Source organism: Bufo bufo, chromosome 2 (assembly GCF_905171765.1).
Source record: "Bufo bufo chromosome 2, aBufBuf1.1, whole genome shotgun sequence".
In the NCBI taxonomy this organism is placed as follows: domain Eukaryota; kingdom Metazoa; phylum Chordata; class Amphibia; order Anura; family Bufonidae; genus Bufo; species Bufo bufo.
Window position 1 is genome coordinate 54,977,093 of NC_053390.1, and position 26,886 is coordinate 55,003,978.

Below are 26,886 nucleotides of genomic sequence, written 5' to 3' on the forward strand. Positions count from 1 at the left end.
TCTGATTAGAGATTTTTTTTAAAATTCTATTTACTGATAATTATCGGGACAGTCTTTTTGCCTGAGCTTCTGTTAACAGGATTCAGAAACATGCTTTAGAGCAGCCACATGGACCATAAATATATGCGAGTTACCTGTCATTGGAATCCTAGCCGTGATGATAATGAGATGACTATTGATGTTGATCTCTATAGAATAGGAAGTATCATCCTATTACCAGCAAAGTGGTCAGTGTGAATACTCTGCAGTATTTCATAATTTTGTTTATGTAGACAGTGACATGGGAAATAAAAAAAAAAAAACACCCAAAAACTTTGAAAAAATGTTAACATAACAGTTATTTTCTCACGACATCTTCCCTTTAGGCTTCATGTACACGGTGGTATTCGTATCTCAGTCCACAAACAACAAAACAGGAATAACTTCCGTGTAAGACTACTTTCACATCTGCTTTTTCCTTTCTGGTATTGAGATCCAGCATAGGATCTCAAAACTGGGGGAAAACGCTTCAATTTTGTCGCCATTCATTGTCAATGGGGACAAAACTGAACTAAAGGGAACAAAGTGCAGCAGAAGGTATTCCATTCCGTTGCGTACCCATGATGCACATAAAAGCGCTGCAAGCTGAGTTTTTATGTGCGTCATGCAAAACTGAGCAAGACGCATCCGGCATGAAACACAATGCAAGTCAATGGTGCCGGATCCGTTTTTTCGGACACAAAGACGGATCCGGCACTAAATCTATTGCAAGTCGATGGGCGCCGGATCCGTCTTCTCCATTTGGGAGATAATACAACCGGTTGAACGGATGCAGGCCGTGGTATTATATACCAGACGCGTTTCTGCTGATCCCCTGACGGATGTGAAAGTAGCCTAAATTCTGTATTTTTCCTCACTCCTCTCAACCGCCATACGGACAAAAAGAGGACACGTTCAATAAAGTGCGCGGTGGCCACACGGATTCGCAAAAAAAATACGAGTGTGCGCCTGACCCCATAGAAACGAAAGGGGCAAAAAAAGCGTCTAGAACAAGGATGAAAAATACAGTCATGTGCGAGAGGCCTTATAAAGCAATTCTAGAGCCGCCATATAGTGCACCCACTTTCAGCTAATTATCACTTGCTTTCTCTATTTCCTCCATAGTTTTAGGAACTTCAAAACGACCCCGTATGTAGGAGGCTCAGATGAACACGGTTATGTTTCAGGACTAGAACTGCAAGTGTCGTTGCTCTTACCTTCGATCGTTCCTTTTCCGTCTGAATAATTTTTTGGTGTGCGCTATCTCTGCTTCGTGGGGCATCGGGTGATATCCCTAGGAGACAAGAAAGAAAGAAGAGGGGGTGATGTCTCTATAGGAAAAAACACAGAGGACTTCTCACAGCAATCGCACCGTGTCTTTTTGGAAGACAACCAATATCCCTGCTGTCACAGAGGTTGTCACCCAGCTTTCCCAGACTCTTGAACAACATATCTGGCTGGTTATGCAGCGATCAGGAAAGAGGGATCACACAAAGCCTAATTAGTACTGCAAGAGGAGAATGAATGGAGTGACACAAATGAACCTTTCCAGGCAGGGAGAATGCATCACCAAGGTCAGAGAGTGCAAGGTACTGCTGTCTATAGCTATATGTATGTAGAGGTCTTTGTATAGCCACCATATACTCCATACATCCCTATACAACTCAAGGTCTCTCCAGTATACGCAGTTACATTGGGATTACAGTGCTGCTGTATTCTTATACGGTTATACTACTACACATTCAGATAAATGTAGTAAAAGCAGAGATGACTGAATTGTCCAGAGACACCAAGCAAAGATTGCTAGTAAAGGGGTTGTTTTACAATGTGGCTTTCTAGGGAACCGCTAAGGGGTCTCCAACTATGCCAGAATGCAGGAGCTGGCAGCATCTTCACACGTGTGCCAATTTCACATCCCATTACATACTTGCCTCTGCACCACCAGGATTTAGACCATCTGAGCTTCTGTATAACGGGGCTAGACATGGCAAGAAAGAGAAATTTAAGATTTTCATCCCGGTGCCCTAGTATAAAGGGTTCACGATGGGACAATGTCAGATGCTGCTGGATTAGCCTATACCTATTGGCTGGGGCTCTGGTGTAGAGGTGATTATTAATCCACTGAAGCTCTATCGCCACAAATACAGCTCCAACCTTGTAGGGGCCCTGGGCCCATAAGCAGTGATCCAATGAATATTACTCAGAGAAAGAGATAAAAACACCAACATTTCAGGCACCGCAAGACATGCCAGGGGGCTATGGCAGTTCAGCCATTATCATGGAGGGCCCCTATGACCCAAATAAAAGCGCGGGTCACTTGACCTTTCTGCTTTGGCTACTTTCACACTTGTGTTGTGGTTTTCTGGTATTGTTTTCCAGCAGAGGATTCAGTTTAGTCCCTATTCCTTCTGAATGGAAAGAGATCTGTTCAGGATGCATCAGGATTGTCTTCTGTTCCAGCAGCATTCAGTTTTATGACCAGTCACAAAAATGGAAAAAAAACGGATGCGCTTTTTTTAAGAGCCTAAAAAACTGGATTCATCACTCATTGACTTCCAATGTATTTAGTGACAGATCCGTTTTTTCCCCCCCGTTTTGATTTCACACAACCGCATCCTATTGGAACGGAGGCACCCTGATGTGCAAAATCACAACGGATCCGTTTTCTGCCGGATCTCACTACCTGAATTACCAACGCAAGTGAGAAAGGAGCCCAAGTTACTGTATACCCAGCACTGACTGAAGTTGGCCCCTCACCAGATTTTGTTGTAATACATGGTCGCTTCAAGGCCTCCAGTGTGAGAATCATTCTTTACAGCATCTCTCTGATATGACTGATTGGGGGGTCCCTATCCCCCGTGAGGGTTATACATTCAACGAGGGTACTTGGACCAAAATACAATACACACATCAATACTTGCATAGTTTTGTACTACAGTCACATCCAAAGCTGCATTTAAAATCTACTGACTTCCTGTCAGTACTAAAGCTTTCTGACTTAACACTGCTGACATCTGTCGGAGTGTCTGCATGTAGCATGCTCTGCTGTGCTGCACTGTGGAGACACTGATCTAGCAGCAGGCTGAGGTCAAGTCGTGAAGCCTGAGAGCTAACTGGAGGTCTGTGATATTCTGAAGGCAGCTTTGCATATGTTTGAAGAACACATCGCAGGATATTAGGAGTTGTTAGCAAAGACAAAGTGTGCAGACAGTTCCAAAACAATGATAAAGCGCTGCACTGGCACACTCCAGTCACATCCAAAGCTGCATTTAGAACGGTACTGATTTCCTTTAAGCACTAACGCTTCATGACTTCATCCTGAGAACTGTTATGCATGCTCTGCTGTGCTGCACTGTGGGGACACTGAACTAGCAGCAGGCAGAGATGTCAAGTCATGAAGCCTGAGAGCTATCTGGAAGTCAGAAGAATTCTAAAGGCAGCTTTGGATGTGACTGAAGCATGCTTTTCAGCATATTACAGGATATTAAGAGTTGTCAGGCAACAGGAAAGGGCGCTGTTCGAAACATACTACTATAACACACTGCATTGGCATACTCTAGTCACATCCAAAGCTGCATTTAGAATTCTACTGACTTCATGTAAGCAGTGAAGCTTCACGACTTGACTCTGCTGAGATCTGTCAGGTCAGTGTCTGCATATAGCAGTGGAGACACTGATCTAGCAGCCGGAGGAGACGTCAGTCGTGAAGCCTGAGAGCGAACTGGAAGTCAGCAGAATTCTGAAGACAGCAGCATAAACTGCAGGATATTAAGAGGAACACAAGCTCACAACTCCAAACATACAAGAACCCACTGCTTTGGCACACTCTAGTCACATCCAAAGTGGCCAACTTCCTGTCAGCAGAACTGGTGCAGCTTTGGAGGTGGATGGAGTATAACCCATGTCCTACAAAAAGCACCATTCGGAAGGGGCAGATGTAGCCAAGTTCAAAAATCGCTGATGTATTTTTCTGAAGAGGATTTTCTGAATATAGCAGAAATAAATAATTTTATTTAAAAGGTTAGGACAGCAGGGTAATGAGGACTCAATGGGGAAGAACAAACATCAGGATCTGGAAAATAAAAGTTTATTTTTTATATTTTTTTGCTTCTTAAAGAAATGGAGCCCTCATTACTGGCTTCTTTAGAAGGGGGGAAATGAGTCTCTGGGCGAGTTTTCGTTTCGCTCTCTAACGTTACAAGCACGTTGCGTCCTGCCCTTTTCACCCTCGGCCTAAATTGCAAAATCCTATTTGGTTCTTCTTCCCCTCCCTCTGGAGATGTTCCGAGCTAATGAAAAAGCAATTATGGTGAAGACTTTCTAGCCGAGCTCAATGTTTTACAGATCATCCGGTGATACAAAAGAGCCGTCAAATGAAGAAAAGCAACACTTACAACATGAAAGCGTCTGCTTCTACTTACAACAAAGGCCCTTGGACGGAGTACAGAAACAGCTCATTAAACAGGCGTGCTGCGTACTCGGCCTCCCCAGCCCATATTCTCATTTCTTCAACGATCATTTTCCCACAAACATACAGAGAGCGCTCTTGCAAAAAAAATAAAAAAAAGTCCCTTTAAAAATGTAAATGAGGTACCTTAAAAAGGCATTTTCCGGGGATGGCCTATCCTCGGAATAGGTCAATATGAGATCGGCACCCCCACCAATCAGCTTGTTTGAGGAAACCGGAGCTCTGGTGAACGCCGCAGCCTCCTTACAGCTCGGCAAGCACAGCGCCGTCCATTGGATGGCGGCTGTGCTTGGTACTGCAGCTTACGCCCGTTCACGTCAATGTGACTGAGCTACGCCTAGGCCATATGACCAATAAACGTGATGTCAATGGCCTAGGTAGCGCCACGGCCTCTTCATATAGCTGATCGGGGGGGGAAGAGGGGGCGTGCCAGGAGTTGGACCCCCACTGATCAGATATATATGACCTATCCTGAGGGTAGACCATAAATATTAACCTCCTGAATACCCCTTTAAAGAGAAGGCATGGCCCATTTTTTTTTTTTACAGCCAGATACTGGTACATATTTTTTATTTTAGATTTTTTTTTATTCTATTCTCTGTAGGGGTGTCCACCTTGCCTGAGCTGCTGTTAGCGGCATTCAGAGAAAAGCTCTATAGCAGCCACATGGACATAGGAGCCTGTAGTCCCACTGACTTCTATTGGAGAGTGTTGTGGGCATGCTCTGTGACTTGTGCAGCGGTTATTGTGCAGGGACGGGGAGGAGGCGAGCTGTGACATCACCTATTGTGAATGGTGGATCCTTTGCTTTTAAAATATAGATGTTGCCTGTCATCGTGCACCATCCAGTGTAAAAACTACAAGATTTTTTATTTTTATTTTTAAAAGGGAGCAAAATATTCATGACCTATCCTTAGAATAGGTCATTAATATCTGATGGGTGGGGGTTTAAATCCCAGCACTCTACTGATCAATTACTTGTCCTCAATTTAGCTCTGTGGCCTCTTCCTAGGCCAGTGACATTACACATTTATCAGTCACATTGCCCAGGCACAGCTCAGCCCCCTTCACCTAAAGGAGCCTGGGCTGCAATACCAAGCACAGCCATTATCCAATGTAAGGCGCTGCGCAGAGGCCGCGGCAGTCATCCGGGCACTGGGGTCCTTTCAAACAGTTGATCGTCGGGGGCGCTGGGAGTCAGATCCCCCCCCCCCCCCCGATCTGATATTGATGATCTATCCTGAGGATACATCATTAATATTATACTTCTGGAAGAGCCCTTAAAATATAAACCATAACATGGAAATATCAGAGAAAAAAAAATGTTGACAAATTCTTAAAAAATATAGAAGTAATTTTTTGAAGACACATTCTTAAAAAAAAAAAAATACTCCTAAAATGAAAACATGTGTTTGTAGGTGAACACCCATGCATCGGCCACAGGATCATTTTTTTTTTAAATGATGTTTTATGTGATCTAACAGAGAAATGTAATATTTAATTGTAACCTAATTAATAAAAGCTTTAATTGGTTGCAGATTCGCCCTCTGCTTGGTCCGTTTTTATCTTCTACATAAAGATCCTGTAAATTATGAGATGGCTGAATGAGCTAAAGTGACAACCACTAGGGTAGTAAACCAGAAATGTGTCACTTCCCTTCCTCCACTTCTCTTAGCAGTTTACATAAAGGTTATTATCCAGCAGGGGGTGACAATGAGCACAGAAGAAAATCTAAAGATGGTAGCGAGCATCCTGCACAAAAATACAAAAATGTTCTGGAGGCTTCAGGTAATTTAATTAGGAAGAGGAGATCATCGAAATTTTCCAGCGGCCCGGAGCAGGAGCGCTGTACGACTGCCAAGGGGCCCATCTCATTCATTTTATACTCCCAAGGTGCTCAGTGATGGGCAGAAATCCTTGACTTAAACTCTACAGATGAAGCCCAAACAATGATAGGAAGTGAGCTTGTAAAATATTTCCTTCCCAGCCTACGACAGATAATAAATGTGTCCGCAGCTCCTATACATTCCAAGCACTGCCAATGGTCAAAGGTGTACTCCACTTAAGGTACATTACACTCCCACCATGTGACAGAATAACTACAGTCCGTACAAAATAACATCTCACCTTAAAAAAAAGTTTGCATAATGGCTTTGCTTCTTTGTACAATCATAACTGTGAAGGAACTGTTGTTTTTCAGGCTTCCCTAAAATCTCTTTCAGCCATATTATTCCCCGTTTCAGCTGCATAGCTAGATGCATTTCACTCAGAAGCAGTGGGTGTCTCCCTTCTGCCAGTACTGTATGCAATAACCTCGCTTCCTGCTATGTTTTTTTTTCTTCTAGGGAGCTCAGAAAGCTGATAAGGAGGGATAAATCACACTTACAGAAAGGCAGGAGGCTCCTGTGATATTCAGAAAGAGTAGAAGCAGTTGCTTCATCAGGCTCACAATCTCGGCTAGCTCTGACACGCCCCCACTTCCTCTCAGCCGTCGCCTGAGTCTCTTATCAGGGATGGATCATGCCTGACACCAGGCAGTGGACTGCAAATTAGGTGAAAATGAGACCCCTAGTGGTCATGACTTTACAGCTTTTTCTCAGGCGGGTGGGGGCAGATTTTTTTAATTATGTGATTTAGAAATTTGCTGGTAACACCATTCTCTATAAAACTCTTTGTTGTGCCGTTCCTTTGTTATTCTTCCTGTAAATGTTTGAATAAACTGATAAGCGGGCATTACTATTCCGACTGTCAATTAGGTGTGACCCTACACTCTGACCAGAACAAAACTGATTGGATTATGTCAAGGAGCATGAAGGCTCTCAAACACATCAGTGTATTGTCGGATGAACACCTCTGAGAACGTGGTTCAACCAACAGTATGACGTGTATGGGGAGCTCCCCTAATAGAGGAGGGGAGAGAAGGATTGGGTGGAGTGAACATTTTCACCCATCCTTTTGTTCTCCATGGAGACAAGCCACCATCAGAAGCATCTGGCAGCGTCTTTATCCCCTCTCCCTATTGCAGTGTTTCCCAACCAGCGTGCCTCCAGCTGTTGCAAAACTACAACTCTCAGCATGCCCGGACAGCCTTTGGCTGTGCGGGCATGCTGGGAGTTGTAGTTTTGCAACAGCTGGACTCACACACTGGTTGGGAAACACTGCCCTATTGAATACACATACATGGATAGAGAGACCAACACGTAACACTCCTCTGGAAAAGAGAAGTGCAAACCAGTTGTCCTTCCAAAAGGAAGTGTTGCACACCTGCAGATGTAACATAGCTATCCAAAAATCAATGCTTAGCCTTTTAAACACGCCTTAAAGCATAACTTGGCTACTCGCAAAGTCAACACCTCATCTGTAAATAGCTCTTTTTGGGTTATCGCCTTTTATCAGAGCCGAGCAGACAGAATTGACTTAGCTAGTGGAGAGGCCTTTGTCAGGGTCTGGTGGGGTACTCTCTCTCATTATGGAGAGTGCCTACTATGCATGAGGAGTATAGTATGCCAGGCAACCATGCTCTGGACATTTTGCATCCATTTTAGTCTGAGGTCCGCCGGAAAAAAGGTACGTCGCTGAGGATGCTAAATTAGCATTACGGATGCTCAAAATTACGGACCCGTTTTTTTGGCTGTTTTCTGAAAATAGTTCTATTAGATAAAGGTACAATACTGACGCCCCCTTTAATAGGAGTGGGGTACCCCCATTTAGAACCCCCATCTACTCGAGACAGCAGATTATTGGCTACAAAGAGGATCTCTCTGAGGATCCAGTGTTAATGTAAATTACATGGACAGCCCATTTATTTCAATGAACATGTTGTAATGCCACTTTTCGCCTGCGGTGGTGCTGTAGGAGAACTGAACACTTGTTGCTAGGCTTCTGAGCAGAGCAGAGCCGATCGCTGGCGATTGTGACACCAGAACACCCTGTGATCATCTTATAATTGGAGAGCTTCAGTCCAGTTCAAGGTGGGCGACCACTTTTATGCATCGATTTTCCACTTTCAGTCTCAATGGAGCCAAGCAACAAATCCACAATGGGTTATATCTGTGTCTTGCTAAGCAGGTTGGCAACCAATATAACCACTATGGGCAGATAGGGGATCTGCATGGAGAGATACATACCATGAGTCACATTTCCGAAACCTGGCAATAGAAAGCTGAAAGATCTGAGTAATTGAGGAAGTTGAGCTGCGATTGTATTTGTTCCAGCTGCATATACATTAACTCTTAGGGCCAACAGCTGGGAGCCGCTGCCAAGCTTCCCTGTGCTAGAAATCCCGGTCGTCCCCTCATCTTCTGCTGCCGCCTAGTAATCATCTTCAGAGTTTAAAACACAAGAAAATTCCTGTAGAGTACGGACCACGCGGGATGTATACGCGGTGGATTTACAGGAGCAGCAAAATGGAGGAGACTTAAATCTTATCCACACACTGCATAAAAAAATGCTGACATGCGGCATGGATATTAACTCTGCAGCATTTCAATTCATGCTACAAATAGGGTGAAATCTGCAGCAAAATCTGCAACAAACTCATAGAAAAAATTTCTGCTGCATAATCTTGGTAAAGAGTCTGGGCTGGGGGAGAAGTGTCCAGGCTGGAGGAGCACAGTCCACTGCTATGCAGTTTCACACTACCCAGCTTGATTAAAATATTTGTTCCTACCTGCGAAGATAAAGAGTCCGGGCTCGGGGGGAGAGAAAAGAGTCCGGGCTCGGGGGGAGAGAAAAGAGTCCGGGCTCGGGGGGAGAGAAAAGAGTCCGGGCTCGGGGGGAGAGAAAAGAGTCCGGGCTCGGGGGGAGAGAAAAGAGTCCGGGCTCGGGGGGAGAGAAAAGAGTCCGGGCTCGGGGGGAGAGAAAAGAGTCCGGGCTCGGGGGGAGAGAAAAGAGTCCGGGCTCGGGGGGAGAGAAAAGAGTCCGGGCTCGGGGGGAGAGAAAAGAGTCCGGGCTCGGGGGGAGAGAAAAGAGTCCGGGCTCGGGGGGAGAGAAAAGAGTCCGGGCTCGGGGGGAGAGAAAAGAGTCCGGGCTCGGGGGGAGAGAAAAGAGTCCGGGCTCGGGGGGAGAGAAAAGAGTCCGGGCTCGGGGGGAGAGAAAAGAGTCCGGGCTCGGGGGGAGAGAAAAGAGTCCGGGCTCGGGGGGAGAGAAAAGAGTCCGGGCTCGGGGGGAGAGAAAAGAGTCCGGGCTCGGGGGGAGAGAAAAGAGTCCGGGCTCGGGGGGAGAGAAAAGAGTCCGGGCTCGGGGGGAGAGAAAAGAGTCCGGGCTCGGGGGGAGAGAAAAGAGTCCGGGCTCGGGGGGAGAGAAAAGAGTCCGGGCTCGGGGGGAGAGAAAAGAGTCCGGGCTCGGGGGGAGAGAAAAGAGTCCGGGCTCGGGGGGAGAGAAAAGAGTCCGGGCTCGGGGGGAGAGAAAAGAGTCCGGGCTCGGGGGGAGAGAAAAGAGTCCGGGCTAGGATGAAGTCTGATGCTATGCAGTTTCACCCTACCCTTCACGGCTCGATTAAAAGATCTGTTCCTATCTGCATAGAGAGAGACCTGTCAATCAAGCCAAGCACAGCTGGGACTCTTCACCTTCTACTCGTCTCATTTTTAAACTATACTCTCTCTGAAATGTTGCTGTGTTGATACGTCATAACCTGGTTCGGAAAACAAAAAACCCAATGATAGGTTCCAGTTTAGGTTCTGTTCCCACATGTCGAAATTCTGCCACAGTTGATCTGCAGCATTTTACAGTACCAGAAAAAGTCTATGAGATTTTAGAAATCTCATCCACAGACTGTGGAGAAAACCTGCAGCGTAAACTGACTACCTCCGAACATACTGCTGATTGGTGGAACCCCTTGATCACTCACTGATCCTAAGAACAGGCAATTATTGTTTGTTTTTCTGAAAGTCCCCTTTAAATGTTAATTTCCCATGATGCTTCCTCTACAACCGTGATATAATCCAATCCCGTCTTGGAAGGCACAGGATTTTGTGCAGCAGCTACAACTGGTACATGTAGTAAAAAAACAAAAAACATAAGGGGTGGAGCCTGACACCTATTTGGTGTCCTGGAAAAAGAATGATGACATGGAGATAACAGCTACAAGCTGCTACAATGTGGACAACATACTGCTACATTAAAAGGGCATCTGTCAGCAGGATCAACCCAATCAAACCAGCCATAATGCTTTGTAGCGCTCACCCTGCTGAATAAAAACATACCTTTCTTTCCGCCAATCCATTGCTACATATTAAAATCATGCAAATTAGAAATTAGGTGCACTGAAAGCGAGCTCTCGCCACTCACTGCACCTTAGCTCCTCAAAGCAGAGGAAATAATATGCACCTTCAGTGCACTTAAAGACTATGGATACCTTATTAGGGACAATTTTTTTTATGATTGCATTTTACTTATCTTTTTCAATTGGTTAAAAAAATATATATATATTTGAGGAGTATCACTCCTCAGTCCTGTCAACTGACTGCTCATGTGACGCCTTATCACTGATCTCCTGACCTCATAAACACTCATACCTAAACTCTTATTAAACTGATAAGAATAAGAATAAATTGCATGTTTATGAGGTCAGGAGATCAGAGCTAACAGAACTGGGAAGTCATACTCTGCAGACTGATTTTTTAACTCCTGGATCTCAAAAACGGCAGAAAATTTTTAATAAAGACCAATTGCAAAAAATTATTTTTTGCCCAAAATGAAAACACTGCCCCAAAGGTGTCCATAGCCTTTAAGCACTAATTTGCATATTTTTAATAGCACTTATTTCTCCTAAATTCAACAGTGGATCAGAAGAATAAAGTTGTGTTATTAATCAGCAGGATAAGCCCTAAATGCCATTATGAGTGGTTTAATAGGGTTCATCCTGCTCACACATTTGCAACCTGCGGCTCAGGAGCTCTACCATGGGAGGGATGAGGTTATATTATGACTGACGAGTATAATTTTAGGGGGTTATACTCCAATACACTTGGCCCTCAGGCATTTCGGCTGGTTCCAGCACCTGTCAATGAGAAGAGCGGCACTGAACTCTCTCACACAAGAGACCTGCACAGTGGCCGGACAATGGGAGGAAGAGGGTGGACAAGGGAGTTTCACACTGCTGACCCCAGTATTGTTCGCAGTCCAGCAGCAAGCTTCCTCGCCACGCGCTCTTTTTCTGGCTAAAAGTCACACAGTGTCACTTTGTTTGGTCGTGTAGAGTCGGCGGAGCGGAGAGTCATTCATAAATACCTGCGCCTCATCACGTACGCGGACGCTCGGCTGCGAGGAAGTATAACGAAGTGGAATTTTTATGTCTTTATTAATTGTTCCAAAAGTGGAAGGTGGCAAAATATCTCGGACGGTCAGAAATTCCAGACAAACAAAGCAAAGAAACAGGAGCGGATGCGGGGCGACAGAACAAATAAACATATAAATAAATAGAACTATTTGCTAAAATGATGCAAAAACGAGAAAGCTTTCAAAAATAGAAGACGTGTGCATAGTTTATTTTTATGATTTCTAGAAATCTAAATCTAATCAATATTTGGTGTGACCACCCTCTGCCTTCAGAACATCATCAGCTCTTCTAAGTACACTTGCACATAGGTTTTGAAGGAACTCAGTAGGAAGGTTGTTTCCAAACTCTTCTATGGATGAACACTTGCTCAGATCCTTCGGACTCTTATGTGATCCCAGACAGGCTGGATGATGTTGAGATCAGGGCTCTGTGGAGGCCATCTCATCACTTCAAGGACTCCTTGTTCTTTATGCTGAAGATAGTTCTTAAAGGGGTTATCCGAGTTGAACAAATGCTCCCCCATATGCCGGGCTCCTCACACTGAATCTACTTACCTGGCTCCCTGCACCGCTCCTGGTCCCCGCACCGCTGCTTCTCCCCGTGCGCGGATGAAAACATCCGGTGCCGGGGAGCAGCCAATGGCAGGCGGTGACAGGGACAAGCCTCCAGAGTATCGGGGGTGATGCTAGGGAGGCTCGTCCCCCTCCCCGTCTGCCATTGGCTCCCCCCCCTTCCTTACCGAATGTTTTCATCTGCGCACGGGGAGAAGCAGCGGTGCGGAGACCAGAAGGGGCGCAGGGAGCTAGGTAAGTAGATTCAGTGTGAGGAGCCCGGCATATGGGGCAGCATTTGTTAGTCTCAGATAACCCCTTTAATGACATTGGATGTGTGTTTGGGGTCGCTGTCCTGCTGCAGAAAAAAAATCTGGAGGCAATCGGATTCCTCCTTGATGATACTGCATGATGGATAAGTATCTCTTTCTGTATTTCACAGCATTGAGGACACCATTAACACTGACCATGTTGAGGACTGTAGACTCCGTGACTGGCCAAGGAAACTTGGTGCAGTAGATGAAATTAGTCCCCCTTTGAAATTGGAAGATGTTCAGCAGTGTCAGTGGGGAAACCAGTGGGATCCAGGTATAGCCATCTACTGTTGGGAGATGTCTGGTCAGAAGACATGCAGCCAAAAAGACCATACCTTCAATGTGGAAACAAGGACAAGCGACTCAACTATGCTTGAAAACATAGGACCTGGGGCGCCGAAAAAAAGTCAAGCATGGTGGAGGCTCCTTGCAAGTTTGAGGCCGGATTGGAGTTGGGAATTTTGTCAGGATTAATGGCGTCCTCAATGCTGAGAAATACAGGCGGAATCTTATCCATTACGCAGTAACATCAGGGAGGCGTCTGATTGTCTCCAAATTTATTCTGCAGCAGGACAACAACCCAAAAGATACAACCAATGTCATTAAGTAATATCCTCACCCTGAAGAAGAACAAGGAGTCCCGGAAGCGATTATAAGGTCCCCACAGAGCTCTGATCTCAGCATCCGTGAGTCTGTCTGAGATTACAAAAAAAGACAGAAGTATCTGAGCAAGCCTACATCCACAGAAGATCTGTGGTTAGTTCTCCAAGATGTCTGGAGCAACCTCCCTGCTGAGTTCCTTCAAAAACTATGTGCAAGTGAACTTTGAGGAACTGATGTTGCTCTGAAAGCAAAGGGTGGTTGCACCAAATATTGGCTGGATTTAGATTTCCCATTTTTCATTGTCTTAACTGATAAAAAATAATTAACACCTCCATTTTTTATATCATTCTTACTTTGCAGCATTTTTCCACACCTGCCTCAAACTTTTGCAGTGCTATACATATATATATATATTTTTATTTTTTGCATGAAAAATCTATTACTGCCTGGAAATCATCAACAAGTAGTCTAACCACCGCAGACAGATCGAATTATAAATTTTTATATATAAATAAAAGCAATGCCACAGGAATATTTGGTGGTCATATATATATTCCGACATTCGGTGGTCATTCATACGCTTGTAATATGGCCTTGTGCAGAAGATGAATAATTTTGTGTCGATGAAGGTTCAAGTTCTGTTGGGTTAATGGACTGGTTTGTGGGGGGAAATTAAGATATTAAAGGGGTTATCCAATGACTAATGTAAAAAATGAAAATCAGACATCATATAGTACATGACAATCTCTTTCTAACAAAGCTAGAACCAGCCCTGTACCTCACATGGGTCCAGAGATCTCCACATTCATTGCCCTGCTAGATTTATATCAAGCTGGGAGCTCAGGGGGAGTGTCCTCTCTGGTGCAGCTCAAGAGGCGTGTCTCAGCTCTGCCTATCACAGCTCAGGAGGCGTGTCTCAGCTCTCCCTATCACAGCTCAGGAAGCAGTAGAAGGATGAAACTGAGCATGTGTGGCCTTCTCAGTGAGCAGGTCAAAAAATAAGGAAAAACAAACAGCAGGTGGCGCTATACAGATACATTTTATTGAACAACTCAGTGGCTATGCTAAATTTTTTATTACATGCAATTACAAAAGTATTCATATGCAGGTGCTGGTTTGAAAACTATAGAATATTTTTTGTGGGACAGATCCTTTAAGGAACTGGCCCCTTAAACATAGTACAAGGGTCATAATACAGGAAAATAGCTCTATCAATAGCAGCTTGTAAAGCAGAAAAATAGCATAAAGAGGTTAAAAAAAAAAAAAAGCAGACTTTCTATCCGATGATTAAAAAAAAAAACTTTCAATCAAAGGTGAATCTTAAAGGGTTAAATATATTCTGCAGTTTTCAAACCAGCATCTGGATCTGAACTTTTCTAATTGCATGTAATTAAAAATTTAGCATAGCCGCTGAGCTTTTCAAAAAATGCATCTGTAGAGTTCCACCTGCTTTTTGTTCATTTTCTTATTTCTCTGTCCAGCTCGCTAAGGTGGCCGCACATGCTCTGTTCCATCCTTTAACTGCCTCCTGAGCTGTGATGGGGAGAGAGCTCCGGCATAAAGGACACGCCCCCTGTGCTGCCAGCTTGATATAAATCTAGCAGAGCAATTGGAGCAGTGAATGTGGAGACCTCTGGATCCATGTGAGGTACAGGGCTGGTTCTAGCTTTATTATAAAAAATATAAAAATAAAATTGTCCTGTACTATATGACATCTGTTTTTCATTTTTTTTTTATAACCCCTTTAACTATGTTGGTTTCTTTATTTGGCTTTTTATTTATTTATTTATTCCCTTTAGATGTTTTTTGGGCCTTTTGATGTCTATGTATGCCCACACAACCCTCCTTTAATCTGCTCATTTAGGATGTTTGTGGGCATGCTCTACAAGGATGCCAACGACCCTTAGGGTTAATGACTAACCAAGCGATCTATCCGCGCTCACATTCACTAGGTCACGTTCCGTATTGAACCTTTTACCTGGTGGCGGCAGACAGGAAGCTGGCGGTGTAAAGAAATCCTAGTCTCTTACATTGTGCCTATTAATAAACCGGAAAGGAAATGCGGAGAGGGGACTACGAGGACTTTCCTAGCAATGGCAGGCGCTCTCAAGAGGCAGGAAATGCTCCGCTGCATTATTTCCTCTGGCCGGCCAGGATTGTTTGATTGAATTGGAAAAAATAAAGGTTTCTCAGGATAGATAAAACTCAGGATTTATTTCCCATAGACACAAACATAAAGGGGAGGGGGGGCCGGGGGGGTCTGCGGGCGCCACAGACAATGGGAAGCATAGAGACTGAAGGAGATATGGAGCTGCCTTGTCACCAAGGACGGCCGCGGAACAGTCTGGGAAAATGACACAATAACACACATTAAGGAGTCTCTGTTTTCTTGAATGGAGACAGAATTAAAAGCTGAACGGGGAAGTATTTAGCAACTTCTGGCGCGCAGGAAAGAGACGTCACGTGGAATGTACCATTATTAGAGAGCGAGTGGCGGAGCAGAACTAGCTGCAAATATAAACAACCAGAATGCTTCAAAGAGCAATATGCATCCTGCCAGAAATAAATGCCAATGTTCTGAATACTGTACATAGGGGGCAGTATTATAGTAGTTATATTCTTGTACATAGGAGCAGTATTATAGTAGTTATATTCTTGTACATAGGAGCAGTATTATAGTAGTTATATTCTTGTACATAGGAGCAGTATTATAGTAGTTATATTCTTGTACATAGGAGCAGTATTATAGTAGTTATATTCTTGTACATAGGAGGCAGTATTATAGTAGTTATATTCTTGTACATAGGAGGCAGTATTATAGTAGTTATATTCTTGTACATAGGAGCAGTATTATAGTAGTTATATTCTTGTATATAGGAGGCAGTATTATAGTAGTTATATTCTTGTACATAGGAGCAGTATTATAGTAGTTATATTCTTGTACATAGGAACAGTATTATAGTAGTTATATTCCTGTACATAGGAGGCAGTATTATAGTAGTAATATTCTTGTACATAGGAGGCAGTATTATAGTAGTTATATTATTGTACATAGGAGGCAGTATTATAGTAGTAATATTCTTGTACATAGGAGGCAGTATTATAGTAGTTATATTCTTGTACATAGGAGGCAGTATTATAGTAGTTATATTCTTGTACATACGAGCAGTATTATAGTAGTTATATTCTTGTACATAGGAGGCAGTATTATAGTAGTTATATTCTTGTACATAGGAGGCAGTATTATAGTAGTTATATTCTTGTACATAGGAGGCAGTATTATAGTAGTTATATTCTTGTACATAGGAGGCAGTATTATAGTAGTTATATTCTTGTACATAGGAGGCAGTATTATAGTAGTTATATTCTTGTACATAGTAGGAATTTTTAGCAGTTACAGTTGTGTTCAAAATTATTCAACCCCCACTGAAATTGAGTGTTTTGGCCAGTTTGACATTGATTTTGATCATTTCAGTCATCTTGTTTACAATTTAATCAAAGAGGCACTTGTAAGTCAGACAAATAGAACATAACATTTATAATGAAATAACCACAAATGTCTTTTCTGTGCTCACATCATTATCAGTTTTATTCAACCCCCAAGTGACATTCAATCTTAGTACTTAGTACAACATCCTTTTCCAGTTATAACAGCTTTTAAACGTGAAGCATAGCTTGACACAAGTGTCTTGCAGCGATCTACGGGTATCTTCGCCCATTCTTCATGGGCAAAAGCCTCCAGTTCAGTCACATTCTTAGGCTTGCGCGCTGCAACTGCTTTCTTTAAGTCCCACCAGAGGTTCTCAATCGGATTTAAGTCTGGTGACTGCGATGGCCACTTCAAAATGTTCCAGCCTTTAATCTGCAACCATGCTCTAGTGGACTTGGAGGTATGCTTGGGATCATTGTCCTGTTGAAAGGTCCAACGTCTCCCAAGCCTTAGGTTTGTGACGGACTGCATCACATTTTCATCCAATATCTCCTGGTACTGAAGAGAATTCACGGTACCTTGCACACGCTGAAGCTTCCCTGTACCTGTAGAAGCAAAACAGCCCCAAAGCATGATTGACCCCCCGCCATGCTTCACAGTAGGCAAGGTGTTCTTTTCTTCATAGGCCTTGTTCTTCCTCCTCCAAACATAGCGTTGATCCATGGGCCCAAACAGTTCTAATTTTGTTTCATCAGTCCACAGAACACTATCCCAAAACGTTTGTGGTTTGTCCACATGACTTTTGGCATACTGCAGTCGACTCTTCTTATTCTTTGGAGACAGCAAGGGGGTGCGCCGGGGAGTTCTGGCATGGAGGCCTTCATTACGCAGTGTGCGCCTTATTGTCTGAGCTGAAACTTCAGTACCCACATCTGACAAATCTTTTTTCAGTTCCTCAGCAGTCACACGGGGACTTTTCTCCACTTTGCGCTTCAGGTAGCGCACAGCAGTCGAAGTCAGCATCTTCTTTCTGCCACGACCAGGTAGCGTTTCAACAGTGCCCTTTGCCTTGAATTTGCGAATGATGCTTCCTATGGTGTCTCTTGGTATGTTTAACATTTGCAATCTTCTTATAGCCATTGCCCTTCCTGTGAAGAGAAATCACCTCTTCTCTTGTCTTCCTGGACCATTCTCTTGACTTCACCATGTTTGTAAACACACCAGTAAATGTCTAGAAGGAGCTGAGTATCACAGTCCTTTTAAATCTGCCTAATTGGTGCTTATTATGCTTGATTGCTGCTCCTTGACATCCACAGGTGTTTTCAATACCTGATCGAAAAGATTGAATGAACCTCTGTTCTTAAGAGTGGTAGTCTTTAAGGGGTTGAATAATTGTGTCAATGAAGAAATCACAAAAAAAACATTTAATACTGTATTACAAAAACAATTTATGTAATTTTAGTTGCATTTGGTTCTTTAAAAAGTCCTTGTAAGATTTCATTCTGAACACAATTACAAATGTACACTAAATTCCCTAAAACCCTTTACAGCATTGGGGGTTGAATAATTTGGAACACAACTGTATATTCTTATACATAGGGGCGTTATCTTTTCCAAATTTCAAGGGAAGAAAAGAATGAAGACCGGTTCAATAAAAGTTACAAACACGTTTTTATATGTAAGATTTTTAGGAAAATTGTTCTTTATGGAAATGAAACTGAAGGCTGAACTGGATGGACCGATGTATTTTTTCAGCCTTATAAACGATGTTAGTATGTAAATGGTGACTTCTGCAATAAGTACAAGTGGTTGAGAAGGCAGGTCCTTCCCGACTCTGCTCCGTTGTCCTGATAGGCTGAAGGGTAATGAAGTCTTGAGTAAACATCTCGCTCACTTTAGTGTCTTTGGAGGTTAGGAGAAGTGTTTCCTGTCTACTGATACATGGAACATACAATACATGTCAATCAAGGGTCAGTTCCTCTGCTGCCAGCCCACTGAGAAAACTGAAGAACCAGGTCTACAACATCCCGGAGGCACGGCCATCACCAGATCTTATCTATACATACAAAATACTAGGAGATGTGTCTCACTGTTGTCTTAAAAACTGAAAAAAGAAGTGCCTCTTCTATAACCACTCTTGGGAATAATTTTTGGCTCCCCCTTTCAGCATATGAAGCAGGAGGTTTAGCATATTGGTGTAGTCCTTAACATTTGGCTGGGAGGCAGCTTGCGGCCACAGAAACCTACTGCACTGTTCCAATAAGGACCGGGCTATATAAGCCCTGGCAACAAAGCCACCCGGAGGAAACACGTACGGCTTAGTAAATTTGCTCCTCTCTGCCTCTGGTTATATACAAGGACAATGGCCATATGCTGCTTCTTATACAACAGACCGGGATCAGCACTCGAGCTTCTGTGAAACTACAACTCCCAGCATGCACACTTTCTTGAAACTCCCATAGAAGTGAAAGGAGGATTCTGGGAGTTGTAGTTTCAGAACAGCTGGAGGTTGCTGAGCCCTGCAATAGAATATTGTGACTGCCGTGAAAAGTGAAATCATCGCACCCTGCGCAAATTTCTAAAGATGCCATTCCGACGGCTGGATAGAAAAACAGAGCGTCGAAAGCTTAGATTTTCCTGGGGTCATCTTAGGTCTGTAATGTTGATCCAGAAGCCTGGATAAACCTTTACCAAACAGTATGGCGGTCTTCAAGAAATACACCCGGAATATTTACATTCCATTTAAAAAAAAAAAAAAAAAAAAAAAAACATTTTTTTTTTTTAAAACTCTTTACATACAGGAAATAAGGAGCACCCAAAAACTGTTTTCAGTAGAAGTGGCTTAAGGGGGGGGGGGGGGGGGGGGGTTACATTTCCTCCTTCTAATAGGCATTAAGTCTTTCCCTCCTGTTAAAGGGGTTGTCCTAAAACTTAAAAAAAAGTATCCCCAAGCCATATAGGGGATAAGTATGTGATCGGTGGGGGATGATCATGGGAATATCACAGGAATGGGGGTCCTGTGCCCCCCATGTATGAACAGAGCAGAGGTCGAGCACGCGCATTACTGGTCCACTCATCTGTATGGGACTGCGAGGAATAACCTTAACGCTCTAAGGGCTCATGCACACGACAGTATGTATTTTGCGGTCCGCAAAACTGGGATCCACAAAAATGCGGATGACGTCCGTGTGACATTCGGATTGCATCCGTTTTAAGGCGGATCCATTGTTACAATGCCTATTCTGGTCCGCAAAATGGACAAGAAGAGGACATGCTGTACTTTTCTTGAGGAACGGACTTGCAAACATATGGAAACGATCATTTCGGGTTTTTTTTGCGGACCCATTGAAGCGAATGGTTACTCATACGGGACAAAAAATAATACGTTCGTGTGTATGAGGCCTAATTGTCTATCTCCAGCCGCCCCAAAGAGGTAAAAACGGAAAGGCAGCAAGCATGCTCGACTGATGCTCCATTCATAAAGAGGGGATAAATCCCTCAATTTCTTGTTTAGTGGGGGTTCCAGAGGTCGGACACCCACTGTCATACTCTTACCCCATCTATGGGATAGGTTTAATCAAGCCCTTTAAATACTATACTTAGCAGTCTCATAGTAAATCCGATCCTGGGAAAGCTGTGTGACAACCACCATGGTTACTATTACATTCTACACTGTGGTTATCACCCATCTCTCCCAGCTCCTGATTGATAATGGTGTCTAGTCACCACGCCTGGGAAAGTTGTCACCCAGCTTTCCCAGGAAAAGAAAGGTTTAAAAAAAAAAAAAAAAAAACTTCATAAGTTGGCTTCTATCTTCTGGGAATATGTCGATTTTAGAAAGGCAATGCCAGGCAATTACAGGTAAGTGATCCCCTTCCTGGTCTAAGGTTGGGTGAAAGGCCCATTATAGCGGACTGGCATGTAGGTGGTCGCCACAGGGGTCACACTCTGTTACAGGAGACCCTCCAGCGTCCTTGTTACTGTATGGTCTGGTCATAACAGAACCGCCTGTGACTCCTCAGTGATCATATGATCCCTGGGACAATACTCGAGCCACGCTGGTGCCAAGATGTCTGCAATTTTCTGGCCTGGGAAGCTTGTTGTTCGGACACTTGAACTCTGTTTACAGTGTAGATGTAGCTTTGCTGTTACGTGTTACAAGCCAAAATAGCGAACCTTGCAACGTGGAAAATGTGAGATTACAGAACTGTGTTGCTTCCTCTGTGCATAATTCACCGCTTGGTGCCAGCTGGAAAAAGGAGAGGAAGATGGTGTTTTGGCGCCTCCTAGTGACCAGGACGGAAAATGCACTAAATAAAAATTTTACAAAAAAGTTTCCAGATCATGAGCAGGCATCACAAAATGACCAAGGTTGATACGGCTAGAAATCACATCTTTCAGAATTTTAAGTTACATAGATCTTTATAAATCGTGAGCAGGATTCTAAAGAAGCAGAAAAACTAATCTAAAGCACAGGAGAGGCTGCAGGCTGTGGCTGCGCAGCAGCATGCATGTCGCAGGCAGTGTTAAAACTCCAGCTGCGCTGCAGGACGAGGCAGGAAACATTCTGTGTGAGACTCGGTGACAACAACAGAATACACAGGGCTAAATTTAGATGTGCAGTAGTCACCTAGTACAAACCTGGATTGTTGCTATGCAACAGCCCAGCCAAAGTTTGGCTCTCCGCGTTTATCTTAAGGCCTCTTTCACACGGGCGTCGCGTGTGCATTGTGGGAAAACCATGCGAGTAGGCACGCAATTGCAGTCAGTTTTGACTGCGATTGTGTTCCGATGTTTAGTTTTTTCCGCGCGAGTGCAATGCGTTTTTCACGCGTGTGAGAAAAAACTGAATGTGGTACCCAGACCCGAACCCGGACTTCTTCACAGAAGTTCGGGTTTGGGTTAGGTGTTCTGTTGATTTTATTATTTTCCCTTCTAACATGGTTATAATGGAAAATAATAGCATTCTTAATATAGAATGCTTACAAAAATGTTGCTTGAGGGGTTAAAAAAAATAAAATAAAAAATTTATTCACCTCATCCACTTGTTTGCGCAGCCGGCATCGTCTTTTTTTCTTCTTCTTTCAGGACCTGCAAAATCACCTTTCATGACGTAATTGCGCTCACCACGTGGTGAGCGCTGTGACGTCAGCGCAGGTCCTGCTGAATGAAGATAGGTCCTTTTGCAGGTCCTGAAAGAAGAAGCAAGAAGACTATGCCGGCTGCGCGATCAATTGGATGAGGGGAGTTAATTTTACTTATTTTTTTAACCCCTCAATCCACATTTTACTAAGCTTTCTGTATTAAGAATGCTATTATTTTCCCTTATAACCATGTTATAAGGGAAAATAATAAAATCTACAGAACACCGAACCCAAACTTCAGTAAAGAAGTCCGTGTTCGGGTCTGGGTACCACATTCAGTTTCTTCTCACGCACCTGCAAAACTGAACATCGGGACGCAATCACAGTCAAAACTGACTGCAATTGCGTGCCTACTCGGGCGGTTTTCCCGCAATGCACAAGCGACGCATCCGGAGCAAATTCGGGACGCTCGTGTGAAAGGGGCCTTAAAAGGGGTTATCCAAGACTATGGGGAGCATTTGTTAGTCTCGGATAACCCCTTTAAATGCCTATAGCACAGGAGCGTGCTCTCAGGATCTCGATTTCCAAAGTTCTATCATTATCACCTTTACCGTTATTGGTCTGAACATATCATGGGCCTGGGCTCGTCTCATGATGGTAGGAGGCCCAATTAGGCGACTGATATCTAATCTTAGGCTAGCAATGCTAAACAATGAAAAGAGACTCGCTGGAGGCTACAGGTCCAATATGGCAGTTGTGCATAATGTCACATACCCTGCATCCCTTGACAAGCTTCCTAGAGTGAAAATGATCATTTCCCTTGCACCACAAAACTGGTACTAAAAAGTTGGGAATTTTGGCACATGTCGTTTTTGCATAACAATGTGCAACTTTGTGATCACATGCCATTTTATAAAAAAGGGGTGGGGCCTGGCAGGAGGGGCGTGGCTTCCTGTGACCAGACAGATTTACTACATTTACAAATTTGATTTAGATTTCTTGCGCAAACGGAAAGGCAAAGTTCCGACTATTAAAGTTTTTTTGGGGGGAGTTCAACACTGATGGGCTATGCCCAGGACAGGTCATCCGTATCTGATCGGGGAAGGAGGGGTTCTACTCCCACCTCCCCCACTGATCAGCTTTTTGGAGACCAGAGCGCTGCCGCAGTCTCCCAGGCAAGTGACTTCACATTCATTGGTCACATGGCCTCGGCGCAGCTCAGTTCCATTCAAGTGGATGAGCCTGGGCTGCAATACCAAGCACAGCCACTATACAATGTACGGCGCTGTGCTCGGTGAGCTGTGAAGAGGCTGCAGCACTCAATGGAGCACAACGCCCACTTCAAACAGCTGATCATCAGGGTCTGGGGTGTCAGACCCCCACCAATCAGATATTGACCAACACTGAGCATAGCTTATGAATATTTTCCTCCTGGAAAACTCCTCTGGCTGGAGACCTTTAACAGATTTGTTGCATCTCCAGCGCACTTTGGAACAAGAGCGACGTATGAAACTTCTTAGTAAATTTCCCCTACTGCAGGCATCAGAAACTTCAAGGGCAGCATTGCTTACAGATGATGATCATCCTGCCATTTCAATTCGACTTGCAGCACTTCCCCCACGTGCATGCAACCTAGACCTATTCAACCAGACTTGGAATAGAATTCCAAAGCTCCAGTAAAGACCGACATTTGCACTGGCAGTTTGGAAGGGAAGAGGAAGAAACAGAGAATGTAACTCATACGACGCATATAAGAATGAGATGATGCCATTCAGGGTCTAAACGGATCACCGTCATGGTCGGCCATTGGTGAACCCCCTGCCCGGCCTATTCCAGGCTGATGAGAGGAGGTGTCACACCACTAATTACATCCCCGCACGGTGCAGGGACGGATCCTGAATGATGTGTCTGCACTAAATGACAGGGGTGTGCGCCTCGTCTATCTTTAGAGCTGCTGGAAGGCAATGATATAATTTTCGAAGCTGTGAGAGACGTGATGAGAGCTGGACCCGGATAACAGGACCCTGGACGTGAGTAGGACGAGCGATGCCAGGCGCCGACACCCCAGCGCACGTCCGACACCGGCATTAAAGGAAAACCCACGGGTTTATTAAAAATACAAAACCTGGGCGATGATGAAAAGGAGCAAAAACCTCCAGTCACTGCTGAGTATAGCAGAGGGGAGACCGAGCTAAACAACTTGACGTTAGATTAGGGGAACTGCTTACATAGCAATTGCATTACTGCAAAATCTCCTGTGAGGGCACAGCGACATGCAGAGATTTCCACTTTGTATAGTAATTACACCCTTCCATAGCGTGGGCCTTTTAAAGTTACAATTGTGGTGGGAAAAAACATGGCGATGAGATTTTGTCTCTTTTCATATTTTGATGATTTTTGTCCTTTTTTTCACACTGCGTCTAAAGAATGCGGCAGGAAAGCTCCGGTTTATTGCTAAATGGACCCATAAAACCACGGGGCATCCATCCTTCATAGGTACGCATGTGGAAAAAAAAAAACTATGCCGTGTTGTGTACGTTTTTTACCCAATGCCTTGGTACGGAATAGCACAGAAAGTCCGCCAAATGGAGGCCACAAGAACACTGTTTGGGGATCCACAGGTCCGCTTAATGGATGCACCAAGAACTTTTCTAGCACATATGGTAAATGGACACTCGTCACAATGTGAAAAGAGCTTAAAGGGGTATTCCCATCACATACAATGGGGGCATATCGCTAAGATATGCCCCCATTGTCTGATTGGATAACGGAGCAGGGAGAGCTGTGGCTGAAGGACCCCGGATTTCCCAGGGTTCGTCCACCACCAAGCGCTGCTCCCCACTGCTCCCATTCATTTCTATAGGGCAAATGGAAATAGCCGAGCCAGTGCTCGGCTATTTTCGGCGGTCCCATTGAAATGAATGGAGGGCGGCTGCTCTTGCGCAGTGCACCCTCCATTAATTTCCCCGCTCCGTTCTCATTGTAGGTGTGGATCCCAGAGGTGGGACCCGCACCTATCAGACAATGGGGGCCTATCCTAGCGATATGCCCCCATTGTACGTGATGGCAAAACCCTTTTAAAGGGGTTGTCTCACTTCAGCAAATGGCATTTATTCTTACTACAAGGCACTTATTAATTCTGGCTTGATTAATATTTCAATCTCATTATACACTTCTCATTTCCACGGTTACGACCACCCTGCAATGCAGCAGTGGTGGACGTGCTTGCTCACTATAGGAAAAGGTGCTGGCCTATGCGCATTCCCACAGTCCCAGCCACCAGAGGGCACCTTTTCCGTTAGTGTGCAAGCACGACCACCACTGATGGATTGCAGGGTGGTCATAACCATGGTAACGAGAAGTGTATAATGTAGTATATCCAAAGAATAGGCAGCACTCCAAAATGTGGTAAAAGGTGGTGACCAGTTTATTCCCAGGCATCCTATTGACAAGGAGAATGATGACACCTGGTCAGTGGCGTAGGGATCGCCATAGCAACCATAGCAGTGGCTATGGGGCCCTACGCCACTGGGGGCCCGTCCGGACCACATTAATATTTTTTTTATTTTTATTAACACACACACACACACACACACACACACACACAGACACTACACACAGGCAGCGGCGTAACTACTGGGGAAGCAGCTGCTTCGGGGCCCGGCGCCCCGCAGCGTGTGTGACAGTTTATTTTCAAGTTAGTTAAATATCGATTCTTGTCTTAATGCCCCTTCACAGCAGCAGCGGCTGACCAGGCCCCCTCGCTAATGTGATCTAATCTTACTGTCTCCTAAAGTCTCCTGATGTGTCTGGGATTCGAACCCACAACCTCCAATGTATCAGTGTATCAGAGGCAAAGCATTTACCCACACAGCCATAAAGCATTGCAACTGATTGAAAAAATATGAGACTTCTACTGTTATAGCTGGCTAAGTGTACATCTATACACATGACAGCTGCCCCAACACACCCAGCACTGCTATATCTCTATATGACAGCTGTCCCAGCACACTCAGCTCTGCTATATCTCTATATATGAGCAGCTGTCATGTGTATAGATGTACACTTAGCCAGCTATAACAGTAGAAGTCTCATATTTTTTTCAGTCAGCAGCAAGGCAGCTCTTATGGTCTTGTGGTTAGGTGCTTTGCCTCTGATAAAGAAGGTCGTGGGTTCGAATCCCAGCAGAAACTTTTCTGAAATACAAGCACTGACTCCATATATGGACATACAGGGCGGGACACAGGAAGAGGCTGCATTGCATCGCTGACATGGAGGTAAGTAGAAGTGTTTATTATTTTTTTTTAATACCCGACTGTTACTGCCATGGGGGGAGCGGGGGGCACATGGGGGGGAGGGGGATACTGGCACATGGGGCAGGGGGGTTGGCACCCGATACTGGCACATGGGGGAGAGGTACCAGATACTGGCACCTGGGGGGGGAGGGGGGTTTGGCACCTGATACTGGCACATGGGGGAGGGGGAGAGAGGCACCTGATACTGGCACATGGGGGGGGGGGGGGGGGGAAGAGGCACCTGATACTGGCACCTGGGGGGGGGGGTTGGCACCTGATACTGCCACCTGGGGGGGGGGGGAGAGGCACCTGATACTGGCACATGGGGGGGGGGGAAGAGGGGTTGGCACCTGATACTGGCACAGGGGGGGGGGGGGAAGGAGAGAGGCACTATGATACTGGCACATGGGGGGGGGGGGCACTTGATACTGGCACTTTTTTTGGGGGGGGGGGGGGAGATGGCACTATGATACTGGGACATGGGGGGGAAGAGAGAGGCACTTGATACTGGCACATGGGGGGTTTGGCGCTATGATACTGGCACATGGGGGGTGGGAAGGAGAGAGGCACTTGATACTGGCACATTGGGGGGGGGGGGAGATGGCACTATGATACTGGGACATGTGGGGGGGAGGAGAGAGGCACTTGATACTGGAACATGATGGGGGGGCATCTATGGGGACACTTACTGGCACATTATTGGGGGGCATTATGGGGGACACTAGGCCAGCAGCCTATCAGAGGCCGGACACTGAGGGGCATCTACTGGGGCACTATATATGGGGCATTTTATACTGGTACATTATGGGGGGCACTAGCAGGAAGGGGGGAGAGGAGCACTATG

General features: G+C 44.8%; 1 protein-coding gene across 2 annotated transcripts in view; it reads right to left on the reverse strand.

Annotated features, from left to right (window-relative positions):
* CTIF (cap binding complex dependent translation initiation factor) overlaps nt 1–26,886 on the reverse strand; it is a 185,130-nt gene that overhangs the window by 113,366 nt on the left and 44,878 nt on the right. For both annotated transcript variants that reach the window (XM_040421115.1, XM_040421114.1), the window contains exon 8: nt 1,236–1,312. In XM_040421115.1, the coding sequence (XP_040277049.1) occupies nt 1,236–1,312 (77 nt within the window). The remainder of the gene's footprint in view (nt 1–1,235; nt 1,313–26,886) is intronic.